At 35.8% G+C, this 14,041-nt stretch overlaps 1 protein-coding gene across 1 annotated transcript in view; it reads left to right on the top strand.

Annotated features, from left to right (window-relative positions):
* The first annotated feature begins 7,530 nt into the window (after nucleotides 1-7,530).
* Nucleotides 7,531-14,041, top strand: part of gabra2a (gamma-aminobutyric acid type A receptor subunit alpha2a) — a 353,372-nt gene continuing 346,861 nt past the window's right edge. Inside the window, exons 1-3 of the mRNA XM_051928333.1 lie at nucleotides 7,531-8,136; nucleotides 8,839-8,924; nucleotides 10,421-10,536. Coding sequence (XP_051784293.1) covers nucleotides 8,854-8,924; nucleotides 10,421-10,536 — 187 coding nt within the window. The 5' untranslated portion in view covers nucleotides 7,531-8,136; nucleotides 8,839-8,853. The remainder of the gene's footprint in view (nucleotides 8,137-8,838; nucleotides 8,925-10,420; nucleotides 10,537-14,041) is intronic.

A 14,041-nucleotide genomic window follows, 5' to 3' on the forward strand; every position in this document is an offset into this window, starting at 1 on the left:
ATACTACCAGTACTACTACTAATGCTACTACTACTAGTAAACCTGATACTGTCACTGAGGAGAAGAACTTCTGTAGAGAAGAATACAATTCTTATACAGCCCTGTGAAAAACTAGCCAATAACTAGCAGTTATTGCTCCTTTAAACTATTTAAAGTTTTAACATATCCAAGAGGGTGATTACTTTTTAAAATGGGACAATAAGTAGTGCAAACTTTCTTTAATATATTAATTAAATATTTTTTGTAATCTATTTTATTTAACTTACATTAATATCCACAAATAAGCAAGAATTTCAACAGAAAAGTACAAGTTATCATAAAGTAAAAGAATATATGGCCTATATATGGCTTTATACATACCAAGTGTATGTCAGACAAGGTAAAACTCCAATGGATTCAGTCATTAAGTAAACAATAGAACTTGCAGATGTCATATACAGTACCTTTCACGTTGAGCAAAATGACTGTTTTTTTGTAAATCAAACAAGGGCACACCATTAAGAACTGAAGAATAAGGTCATTTGAAAGTAAGAGAAAACATGGTCACAGTGATAATACATTTCAAATGATTTAGAATGGGGGCGGCACGATGGCGCAGTGGTAACGCTGCTGCCTCGCAGTTAGAAGACCTGGGTTCACTTCCCGGGTCCTCCCTGCATGGAGTTTGCATGTTCTCCCCGTGTCTGTGTGGGTTTCCTCCGGGCGCTCCAGTTTCCTCCCACAGTCCAAAGACATGCCGGTTAGGTGGATTGGCGATTCTAAATTGGCCCTAGTGTGTGGGTGTGTTTGTGTGTGTCCTGCGGTGGGTTGGCACCCTACCCAGGATTGGTTCGTGCCCTGTGCTGGCTGGGATTGGCTCCAGCAGACCCCCGTGACCCTGTGTTTGGATTCAGCGGGATGGATGATTTAGAATTATGTTAAACAATGAACTGAATGTCAACCGGAGTTGATTAACAAGACAACTTGATGTTCTGCACACAACTATGTTAGGTACAGAGAAGTACATTTTCAAAAATGACATACAGAGATGGTAGGTCTGAAGTGCAAGAGAGAAAAACAGGCATTTAAATTTTTTTTTTAGTTACTGTATCAAATTTTTAGTAATAACATGAAAAAGAAAAGAAAGAAAACCATTTTAATATTATGATTCATGTAATTTCTTTAGATTTTGACTGCATAGAATGCCTGTAAAAAGCCAAACAAGGAAGTATTCACATTTTATTAATTTACAACTTTGAATTAAAGTGGATTTAATTTGGCTTGTTTGACATTGACCAACAAAAAAATTCCTAAATGTCAAATGAAAATTGAAAACTGCAAAGTGCCCTACCTTAATTACAAATATTAAACACAAAACAGTTGATCACAGTATTCACACCATTGAAGTCAGTATTTAGTTGATGAACATTTGGTAGCCATGGGTTTGGGTCCACAGGTCTCTGTCAGCTTTGCAATTCTGCACATTTCATATTTTCCCCATTCTTCAATGTAAACCTACTCAAGTAATGTCAAGTTACATGTTAATTGTGCATGAATAGAACTTTTCAATTCCACACACAAATTCCTAATTTGACTGAAATCTGGACTCTGACTCAACTACTCCAGGACTTTAATATTGTTGTTTGTTAACCATTTCTACATAGCTTTGGCTTTATGCATGGGCTGTTGTCTTACTGAAAAACAAATATTTTCCAAAGATGCAGGCTTCTTGTAGACTAAATGATGTTATCCATTAGGATGTCCCTGAATTTTGATTCTTTCATTTTACCCCCACTCTCTCAAGCTTTTCAGGACCTGCTGCACAGAAGCTTCCCCACAGTGTGATGCTGCCTCCACCTTGCTTCACAGTTTGCAGGGTTTGGCTTACATCAAGCATGCCATTTAATTTGAGGGGAAAAAAGTTCAACTCTCCATTTGTTTACCTTGACTATTTTTACTATACTGTATATAAATAGTAAAGACAGAATTGATTTTGGGTCTTTACCTGGATGGGATGTAACATGGAAAGACAGGGGAGAGCAATTTATCTTGCTTATTGTCTTCCCTCGCACGCTAGATGGCATCAGCCTTGGATATCGGTACCTGTTTCAACACCTGCAATGAATGCCAGGAACTGCAGTCCACTATCATAGCCCTGCCCGGGGGGGGGGGGGGGGGGTGGGGGTTGGGTTCTGCCACTAGGATGTGCTACAGGAAGTTACACTCATTACTATTTGGGACTTCTGTATGGCCAGGAAGTGCTTCCAATGGGTGAAGCCATGGCACCAGCAGTACTCCTTGATTCTCCATAAAAGAGACCGCACTACCTTGTCCAGGCAAGTAGTAGCCAGTAGTGGGGACAGGTAACACTTGCTTTGGAGGAGTACCAATGTGGTGAAGAGAGAGAAAAGGAAGAATGCCACTTGTTTGTCATTTTTATTCAAGGTATTTATAATAAAAACCCCTGGATTTGTACTGTGTCTTGTGTTTAGGGTTTGGGGCTCAGTAGCACCATATAGCCTATGGCACCACAATTGGCATAGTCATCAGGATTTCCCCTAGCTGTCCTAGTGGCTGAATCATGTTATAAAGGAATTTATTATGTAAGGAAGCCCCAAAACAATTTACATACAGGGTGAGTCAAAATTATGTTATGGTACTGCTATGTATATACTTATATACAATTCTGTGGACAATTTATGTTCCACATATGGTACATGATGGTGAACAGGTTGAGACATTCCTGTAAATCATCTTGCACATATGAAGTATGTTTTGTGAATAAATTGTTTCCGCCAATCAAATGTTAACATAATTTTGACTCACCGTGTATTTTACTGTGACTGTCACAACTGTTATAATGGGAAAAAAACTTGACAAAAAGAAAACTGGAAAGACCTCAAGAAGCCAGACAATGGACAGCACCATTTGTCTTTGGTGTCATCTGGTAGGAAGCAAGGAGGACAGGGCAGTGATGCGACCTACGGAACCACATCCTCAATAAAGATGGGATTGCTGACGGAAGACAGACGCAAAGGACAACATCTGAAATAACAATGATGAAAGCTTGGATTCAGAGGTATGTGCCTCCTCTGCATTTGACGTGCCGGGGGGTCATGTTAATTACTTCCCATATACCTTCCTCTTTAGTGCTGAAAATGCATCTGTTAACTGTTCACATTGCTGGCGACCCTCACAGTATTCCAATATTGTTTTAAATGTGCTATATAAATAAAGTTGACATTGACATTGACAGGATGATGAGCAGTTGTGCTGGTCTAGCTACACAAATTTTGGGACCCGATATATATATTGATGAGGTATGTACAGTAATCCCTCCTCCGTCGCGGGGGTTGCGTTCCAGAGCCACCCGCGAAATAAGAAAATCCACGAAGTAGAAACCATATGTTTATATGGTTATTTTTATATTGTCATGCTTGGGTCACAGATTTGCGCAGAAACACAGGAGGTTGTAGAGAGACAGGAACGTTATTCAAACACTGCAAACAAACATTTGTCTCTTTTTCAAAAGTTTAAACTGTGCTCCATGACAAGACAGAGATGACAGTTCCGTCTCACAATTAAAAGAATGCAAACATATCTTCCTCTTCAAAGGAGTGCGTGTCAGGAGCAGTGACTGTCACAGAGATAGAGAGAAAAGCAAACAAATCAATAGGGCTGTTTGGCTTAAGTATGCGAAGCACCGCGGCACAAAGCTGTTGAAGGCGGCAGCTCACACCCCCTCCATCAGGAGCAGACAAAGAGAGAGAGAGAGAGAGAGAGAGACAGAGTTTGTTTTTCAAGCACAAATCAATACGTGCCCTTCGAGCTTTTAAGTATGCGAAGCACTGTGCAGCATGTCGTTTCAGGAAGCAGCTGCACAAAAGATAGCAACGTGAAGATAATCTTTCAGCATTTTTAGACGAGCGTCCGTATCGTCTAGGTGTGTGAACAGCCTCCCTGCTCAATCCCCCTACGTCAGGATCAGAGAAAGTCAGCGCAAGAGAAAGAGAAAAGTAAGCTGGGTAGCTTCTCAGCCATCTGCCAATAGCGTCCCTTGTATGAAATCAACTGGGCAAACCAACTGAGGAAGCATGTACCAGAAATTAAAAGACCCATTGTCCGCAGAAACCCGCGAAGCAGCGAAAAATCCGCGATATATATTTAAATATGCTTACATATAAAATCCGCGATGGAGTGAAGCCGCGAAAGGCGAAGCGCAATATAGCGAGGGATTACTGTATACATACTGTATATATATATATATATATATATATATATATATATATACACTGTATATACATATGCTACTATTTATATATATTCTGTATGTGTCTATGTTCTTAATATGCTCTTATGCTCACCATCACATATCACCAGTCAGCTTTCATGTGCTATTACTTCATCAGTTCATATTTGGTTGTTTTCCATGTAATATATTTTATATTGATTAATGTTGTCTTTTGAAATTTACCTAATGTTTCTTAATGTGTAATATATAATATTATGCTGTGTAAAGAGGTCTTAAAAAATGATCAACTATAAGTTGATTTCATTTTGATGTTGACATTAAAAGATTTAGCTTGCTTTGACCCTGTGATGGAAAAGTGGGTTTGTAATATAAGATAACATCTTCAAACCTAAGTCCAGTTCACTGTTGTTGTGGGCTATAGATTACTGTCAGCTTCTTGTGCAATGCATGAAACAGCTCTAAATAGTGTGCCAGTCTATCACATGGCCCAGTCTTTTACTCACTTATAATTGGGGCCATTTAGAATTGTCAGATAATGTAACACTTCTGTCTTGAGGGATGTGGAAAGAAAACAGAAAACAAAAGTACTTTAAGAAAAAAAACACATGCAGAGTAATGTGCAAACATCACAAAAAAAACCAGGCCTGGCGCTTTAACTGAGAGCTGTGAGAAATCAGTGAGACAGAAGCACTAAACATTACATCATAGTGTCACCCCCAAAAGGGATTTCAATTGAGAAATCTTCAGTATAGCTGTCCTGTGTACCTATTTGCCCAATTCAGGGTGATGGAGCCATAGTCTGTCCCAGAATCATCAGGCGCAAGGCAGGCACCTACCCTGAGCTAGTCTTGAATTGACATAAAGCATACGTACTCACACAACTACATAGAGTCAATCTAGAGTTTATATTTAACTCATTCTACATGCTGTTGGGATATGAGAGGAAAATGTCCACACAAACAGTTTCAGGACTGGGATTTGAACCCAGGCGCTGTCACAAAAAATGTTCATTATTATTCCACTCTGCCTTTTACTATTAATATTACAATATCAATGCAGAGAAAGCAGCACTTTGTAAATGTCTGACATTTACAAAATTTCCAAAATATTTTAAAACAACAATAAAACAATAACAGATTTTTACTTTTCATAAATAATGAGCCTGTAGTTATATAATACACGCGATTGTTCCTTTTAAAAAGTGTGCTTTTTAATTTATTTCAGATTTTGAACATTGTATAATATTAAAAGAGTAAAATATCAATCCATCCATTTTTCAAATCAACTTATGTTGGGTAGGATTGCAAGGAATGATGTCAGTCCATCGCAGGGCGAACACACACACACATAAATAAACTTAAGTCCTGTATTCCGGTAAATGAGAACAACATCACAAATGAGTGCAGTATGAAGACAGATCTAAACAAGCACTTTGATTTTTTAAATCTATTTTCCAACCTGCTTATCCAGTTCAGGATCACAGGGCTGGGTGGGGGGTTGGATATAAGTTGGTTAGCACCTACCCTCTGTTTTTCGTTATTAATTTTGCTATTTTCTTCTGATCTATTTTATTTGGCTGAAAGATTCCCCTGTATTGATGCCAAAATGATTAAAAGGCTAAAATCAATATCCAATTTTAGTTAACCATTTAAGATCATTTAGAATGTGAAGGTTCTTCAAAGGCAGTAATTGACAGTTGGACATGGCCCAGAAACTGCCTTTTTTCCAAAGGTGCTTTTTTTCATGATGATCCTTCTTTCTCTTAAAAAAATGGAATTTCAAGTTTTTTTGTGGTCCTAAATGCGATTATGCCATATTGTTGCAAACTGATGTGACAGTTTTCATAGCACACCCTTCTAAAGTCTAAGCTCTCCTCTCCCTCCCTCTCTGCATCTCGCTCTCGCTCTCGCTCTCAACAAACAAACACATTCACGCTGGACTCCATCTGGCCAACTCAGACTAGCATTCAGCTGATTTGATTTAAATGGCCCTTGGAGCAACGTTGAAGTGTTTCTGTGGCAGATGACTTAAACGAAGATGTTGTTTTAACCAATGCAAATCAGAGGACTGGATACGAGACGATTGGCGCAGTTCACAGGGATGTTTGCTACATAGTTAACCCGGTGGATACTTAGAAGTGAACAGCAACAAATTATAAGCTGCCTGAGATACTATCATAACTAAATATTGAATGAAATAATTTCCGTTTCAGTATTTTAGTGCCAACATTAGTAGCATCATTACCATTAAACGTTATCAGTAGCCGTAACGTTTACTCAAAACAGTTTTTAAATCTGATTTTATTAAAATAACGCGATGGAACAAGGGAGATAAGTGGGTGTGCTGGCAGCTCACTCTGCTATGCTTTGTGAAGCAAGCACGCAATTAAAAATGAGCAGTACCTTATAAAAAATCGTGCGAGGACTCTTAATATCTTTTGTTTTTATTTCCTGCATAAGGGAAGCACATTTCTGGCTGTAAGTGCAGATATTTAGAGAAGCAATCCATTATCTATTCACCACATTTAAATCCCTTCTCACGCTTTGTTTTAGTTGCTTGTTTCTTCTTATTTCCCCCCTTTGCGCTTCCCCTTGGGGATTGTTAGGGACAAGACATTTCATCTCTGAGAATTTCAATTAGACTTGTGCCAATGGGCAAAGAGTGCATATTAATGATGCTCGGTTTCTGGCAAAGGGAGAAAGCGAGCATTCAATTATTTATAATGCCCACTAAGCTATCATAGACATAATAGTTAAATTGCTTTGGTTACGCGATTTACAGAAAAGGCATGGCAAAAACAAGTTTTCTGGCAGTTAGAGACAAATGTCTAATGAAAAATGACACTCGTTAAGCTCTCCTATGATAAAAAGTGCACATTTTCCGTGTGTGTGTGTGTGTGTGTGTTTTCGAGCGTACACACACTAGTATGATTAAAACCATCTTTTTTATAAGTGTGAGCACCGCACGTGCATATCATACAGGGCAGTACGTGCAGTTTTAGGCATGTTCTTAAACATGACAATCCACGATTCGGTCTCTCGTTGCCATAAAAATGCCGTACGTTTTAAGTATCCCAGGCGTGCATGTCCTCGTGAGCGAAAAAAGTTCACGTGTACTCTTCAGCTTCAGCTGCCTTACCATCCTAATAAACGATCGTCTTTATGTCTCTCCACCCCTTCCCCCGAATCAACTGGACCCCGATGCTGCCTGCGTTAGCAAAGAGGTGATTATTTCTGGTTACAATTAAACGTGCATCTAATTTCGTTGTGCAACAGTAGACCATGGTTTTGTCACAGCCGCGCAACCATTGCGGTCTTACTGTCATGTTGCAAGGAACGGTATGACTCGGAGGCATGCAGTATGTAGAGATGTCAGTACAGCAAAAATAATACACGTTTGCTTATTGTCAGAATTTCACATTGGCTTTTTTTGTTTCCTTTCACGTCACGTAGCAAACACCACTGGGAAACCGATTCAGCTTTCTGATGGTTCATCTCTGAGAATTGTTTTTTTTTTTGTCTTCTTGCTTTACATGTCAAGCTTTAGGACCCGGCGGGACTCCTCCTCTTTCTTTGTAGTTTTGTTTCCCCGTTTTAGGGCTGCAGTGAATTAGGAGCCGAATGTCAGAAGGTGAAAAAGGAGCCAAAATTCATGGCTGGTTTCATACAGATCGCTAACTGGAGTAAGACGCTATAACATGAATGTGTACAACAGGCGGCCCAAGTGATTTTTCCAGTGTAAGGAATTTATTCAGGCTCGCCCTTGTTTCTCTTGCGCGTTCACGGGGTCTTACCTAAACCACACGGAACAGCATCCTAGTGCTGCAGTGTGCTCTTAGGCATAACTTTCGCATCTTCTTCCTCCACATTAAGATCAGTCCAAGGGAAACTCAATCTTATTTTCAGGTAAGAACATATCATTAATAATTGCTAATTAAACTTGCACTTCTAAATGCGTGTAGTGTAGTGTACATTTATATATATATATATATATATATATATATATATATATATATATATATATATATATATATATATATATATACTGTGTGTGTGAGTGGGTGGACATGCGATACATAGCTTAATAGAGAAGTAATGTTTCATTTATACAGAACATTACAATATTTACACTTTTGTCATAATTCAGTAAATCTTTTTATGTAAGCGTAAACATCACGACTAATGCTTCGGTTTCTCTACACTGGTCCTAAAATGATAGTGTACTTCATTTTTAGATGCTTCCTTTTTGATACTAATATACAACTAACTAAAGTTATGTCATCTCGTTTACCCGTATCGCTTTAGCAATCAGCATGAACAAAAAATGTAATCACATGAATACGTGATCGGTTTTAATATAACCCGGGTGTCAGTAATACTGTCACAAGGAAAGCAGTTAGCAGTTCATTCCTTATTTAATAAGCATTTGTGGGGAAAGTGCATTTTAAGTTAGGTAAATGGATAGCTCCACGTATTCCCGCACAGCGGCTTTCCTTTGGCGGATGCATAATTTTAGCATGCCTATGGGTAAAAGTTGCATTTAAATGAAATGCACGTGCTTTATTGTACCGATATAATTGGTTGTGTAATTTCTTATCATTTTAATAGGTTTCCAGTTCCGCTATGAAGAAGATACTCTACACGTTCCAGTGCTTGTGTATTTGTATTTCCTTGACGATACTATGGCAGTCAAGGTAAGTGTATAACATTATTTAAATGTACTTGTCGATTGACGTGAAAGTTAAGAAGTACATTTTTATTGACTGTGATTAAAATATTAACAAAACAACAACGGCATATGGAAGCACAACTCCTAAAAAGCTACCATAAATGTATGACCCTAAGATGATTACAACATGGGGAGTAATATATGTGACTCACTCACCCCACATTAATACTGTCGTTGCTAACAGAATAACATTTAATAAATATATCGTTTAAGATAATATTTAAAATAATTTGAGAAGAGAAGTGATATTCAGATTGAAATCCTCTAGGTGGAGACAGTATACAGCTTCCCATCCTGAACAGCAAAATAGGCGGATGCTCTGGTCTGCGCTGTTCATAATGATGGTTCTCACTTAGCACATTCTTTTTTAAATGATATTTTGTTACAGAAATGTGAGCAACAATTTGAATAATGTTAAATTAAAAAAATATATCTATAGACATTTGCAGTATATTAAAGTTTATCTAACCAGCATTCAGTTATTGAGACATTTACGCATATCCTGTCTGATCAAATAATAATACATTCTCTCTTAGCAATATAAAGTTTTGGAATGTTTAACCTTTTATAGACAGCAATATACAGTTTAAAACAGAAACTTTTAAATACTTGTGGCAAAAGTTAAATGTGTGGGTGGTTGGGAGGACAGCCTGCTCTACGTGGGTGTGTGAGTGCGATGTCTTTTTAGGTGTTCTACCTCTCTTCTGTATAAACAGGTAATACTCAAACATCAGTTTTATTTAAGATTTTCAGTAAAATCCCGAATTAGTAAGAGTGGTAGAGAGGTCTTCTCCTACGAGTGCTCCTAATTCAGCCATGGAATGCACTGTGATTAGGCAAAAATTGTATGTGAGACTGAAGTTCGATACTGCTTTGAAAGTATTGAGGTGAGAATCATCGACTGATCCTTTATGTAGATTTACTGTCTTAAACTTAATGGTCTTCGCTCATTTTTTTAATCGCCGCTGCTCCAAAGTTACAAACAAAAGTAAACATAATAATAATGACATTTATTTGTAAAATAACTATCAGGCTAAATGTTCCATCGCCAGATACTTAGCACGCATGGCAGAGTTTCCCGGATGAAGTATTTCATTGATATCTCATTTGTGCTCTACTGTAGCAGTCGTGACTAACTTTGGGCTCTTATGTATTTCACATGTGCAAGGCTTCAGATTCAGTATTCATTGAGCGATTTTGGAAAGTATTCCTAGAATATGTTTCTGCAGTACATTATGCTTATAATTGCCACATGTTCGTTGTTTTTGGATACTGTTAATCTCTACATAAATACATTCTTTTAATAAATTTATTATCATAAAATTACAATTCAGTTTTACCTCAGAAACTCTCTATGTGAAGTTCTGTGAACATGCCAAACAATTGCATGAAATGCTTCATATCAATGTCCTTAAATTCAAAAACAGAATATAAATGTTAATGTGTGCAATTTCCATTTAGATCAGCCATGGCTAGTTCCTCGGAAGATGAAATGAAAAATAATATCACCTATTTCACTAAAATTCTTGACAGTCTTTTGGATGGCTATGATAATCGACTGAGACCTGGATTAGGAGGTAAACATCTCATTATTCAAAAACAGTACTGTGCACTTGACATCTTACAATTAATAAATAATCACAGAAAGAATACTTACTTAAAAATGTGTTATTGTTATAAAATCATGTAAATTTGCTTAGAATTCATTAGACACTGCTTTTACATTTATTTGGCTGTTCTGTTTATTATAATTTTACTTTAGGTTAAAAACCAGTTTCAGATTTCTTTCAGTAAATTGTGTACGCAATGGCATTTTTGGTCATACTTAATAGCAACTAATGGCTCTTTTTGTATTAGCAGTTTCCACTGAGCTTTATCAATAATGAATAAAATAACTATTTCTAATTTTTTGAATGCGTTTTGGGGTATCATTATGATTGTTTAAGTAATATACCTGACTGCAATTGCAATTAGAGCAAAAGGTTTACCACCACACACCTTTGTGTATTTTACAAGCTTAAAATAAACACCATTTATGTATACTTCTCTAAACTGCATATCATTTTAAAGCTGGCATCTGCTGACTAGACTTTAAAGTCATTTGCAATTGTTTTTTATAAAATACATTTATGTAATTAATGTCTTTGTCATTGCCTAATGGCTAGCAAAACTCTTGGAGTTTAAGTAGAGATATATTATATTTAAATCTGTATTACTGTACACTTTCAGTAATACCTTTATTGTGTACTTCTGCTATGCTGTTTCAATAATAATACAATATGCACATATTGGAGCCATAATACATTTTTTAAAAGATAACTTATCTGAGTGTCATTAGTTATGCATAACACAGACTTTCTTATCTTAGTAAGGCAATACTGGCTATTGCTTTGTCATTGGTACACATGTCTTCAAATCTGGTTTTAATTGAAAAAAGTAAATAGAAGTAATATTTTTTTATGTTCATTGTTATTTTGTAAGTACTGTCTCTCTTTCTGCCTATATGTGTATTTCTATTTTACTTTCTCCTTACATACACATTATAGTAGTAAATAGCAGAAAAATTCATGACTTGTTCATTAAATGCTGGTCATGTAAATTTGCAATGCAATAATTTATTTGTATCAATTTTATTTTATTCTATTTGCTCCAGGGGCTAATGGCTTCATACAAAAGGCAATATTTGCATTTCTTTTTTACAGGAGAAGCTGGAACTAATGCCTTTTACTATTATACAAACTCCTACATGAAATCAGCTATATTTGGCAATAAAAACTGATAAAACAAGACAAATAAATTATACTTTAACTTGAAAAGTATCTTGAGTAATTTGTTTAAATAACTGGAAACAAAAGATGAGAAGCAACAATTAAGTTCATGAGGGCTAGTTTTTAAAACCTGCACCAGTCTTTGGAACTTGTAACATTTTAAACCACTCAGTGCTTAAGGTACTACTTATTTTTGTGCAGTATCTTAAAAAGTGAAGATATTTGAGTTATTATGGTCTGATTTCTTTAATATTTGTTTTGTCAGTTATAGTTATTCTCTGAACTGAAATCAAATATGTAGACATTGTGGTGTTTTCTTTTATTTTGCACGTTTGTGTAAGATAACATTTGTGTGGTTTTCTTCCACTCTGTAAGAAATCTTTAATAAGGTATCCATGGGTTTTGTGTTCTAAAACTATGTAAAATAATTTAAAATGTTATTTCTTTACATTTATGGCAAAGACACTGTTCGATTCAATTAAGTTAATTTATTAATTTATTGTCGTATATAAGTAGACATTCTGTAGCTAAACTAGACTAACCCATTAAAAGAATTCAGAGAGTTGAAGAAAATTTCTGTCATCTTTTTAACATAAAACTTAAATATTAAACAAGTAACAGCATATCTAGGGCAGAATTAAATGTATTAGAAAGATCACAAGCAAGACATTTGAAATTGAAGTGAATTACATTATACTAAACACCTATAAAGTTGCATTAGCAACAAAGCAAACTTATTAGGCCAAAAAGCCAAGCACATAGTAAGTAGTAATGATTACATATTCTATTAATGTTCTTAATAATCTGAATTGCACAATCAGCCACATTCCAGTTCGACACTCATGTTCATTCTTTTAGTTGTATACAGCAATAGTGCTTAAACCTTTAGGTCTTTAAGTCTTGTAAATCTTTTGTGTAAAAGGAATCATTTCATTAAAGAGGTGAATGAACTTATGAGTCTCTAAGTTCATATCAAGGCAGTTACAAGAGTATTATCCTAAACTGATAGAGAAAAAACAAAAGAGTGGAGGAGTGGGAAATAAATTCTTTATGTAAGTGTTTTAGGGAAAAAACAAAAATCCATGGAAGTTCAGTGCCAACAGATCAACTCTCCTCTAGAATGTTAAATAAATAAATAAAAATTGATTTTCAATTGTTGCAGATGTTCAAATATGCTGAAAATGCATTTAACAGTAGCTGTAAAAAACATAATTGGAAAGCCATCATTTTTATAAATAAAAAACAAAATGATTATGAGACTACTGCTGTGGAGCAAAGCCGCATTGAAAGTACCAAACCATATTGACTGCTAGGCTTGTGTAGTAAAACACACCTGTGTGAGAGTTAGCACTTGTATTGTTTGTAATTTGTTATTACCCAGCAAGACCTAAACATGACAGTAAATGCAAATGTGTGTTTGAAAGGGCTTTCTAAGTTGAAATACTCTGGGATGATGAGAGGGGGTGGATTTTCCTCATGAGACACCCTTTTTAATTATAGTAAGTATTCTGATGACGCAAGGTTAATTATGAATATTCATACCATGTGAAACACAGCATTATATAAATTAGTTTTTGTTGTTGTTGAATTACTTTCATTTGTAATAAAAATGTATAAGCTTTTTGTAGAAAGGATGGTGTACACCTGAAGTAAGCTACATTATGAAATTATTGATATAGAGACTTGGCTGTCTTTTAGGAATGTACAGGATGCGATATTATCATCAAATGGCTTTTAGCTAGCATAATGAACTGGATGGACTCCTTCAACCTACTGTGTTTTCTAATGTTCTTAAGTGGAATATTCAATAAAACAGTAATAAATAATGAATACATAGCCCCTCAAATTTAAAGTATGTCATACATAGATAACCTGTATACGCAGGCTGATGTCTAGATTAGTCATTGGGTAATTTCATGGGCAGTGTGTGTGTATCTTAAAATTGTTCAAACTTTCATACACAAATACATAAAGTGAAACCAAAGCAGAAATACATGCATCTTTCTAGCTTTCATTTTTGCTTCTACTTTCATCTCACTCATGTTCTATTGTGAGCTTTGTGATGTTCAGGTTAAATCCATTAGAAAAACAACATCACATCCATCCAGACTGTACTTATTCTTCATCTTCATCTTTAGAATGCATTTCTAATATTATCTTTAACTTCCAGAAAGGCAAGTATACAATAGCCAATTTGAAGCAATATTTTTTCATTTGTAAAATACACATAGCAGTTCTCACAATTATTAATTGCACTTGCAAAGACCAGCTAGCTTGGTTTTAACTTTTCACATACATACATTTTATAGTTGAT

The sequence above is a fragment of the Erpetoichthys calabaricus genome, chromosome 5 (genome assembly GCF_900747795.2).
Source record: "Erpetoichthys calabaricus chromosome 5, fErpCal1.3, whole genome shotgun sequence".
Lineage (NCBI taxonomy): Eukaryota > Metazoa > Chordata > Cladistia > Polypteriformes > Polypteridae > Erpetoichthys > Erpetoichthys calabaricus.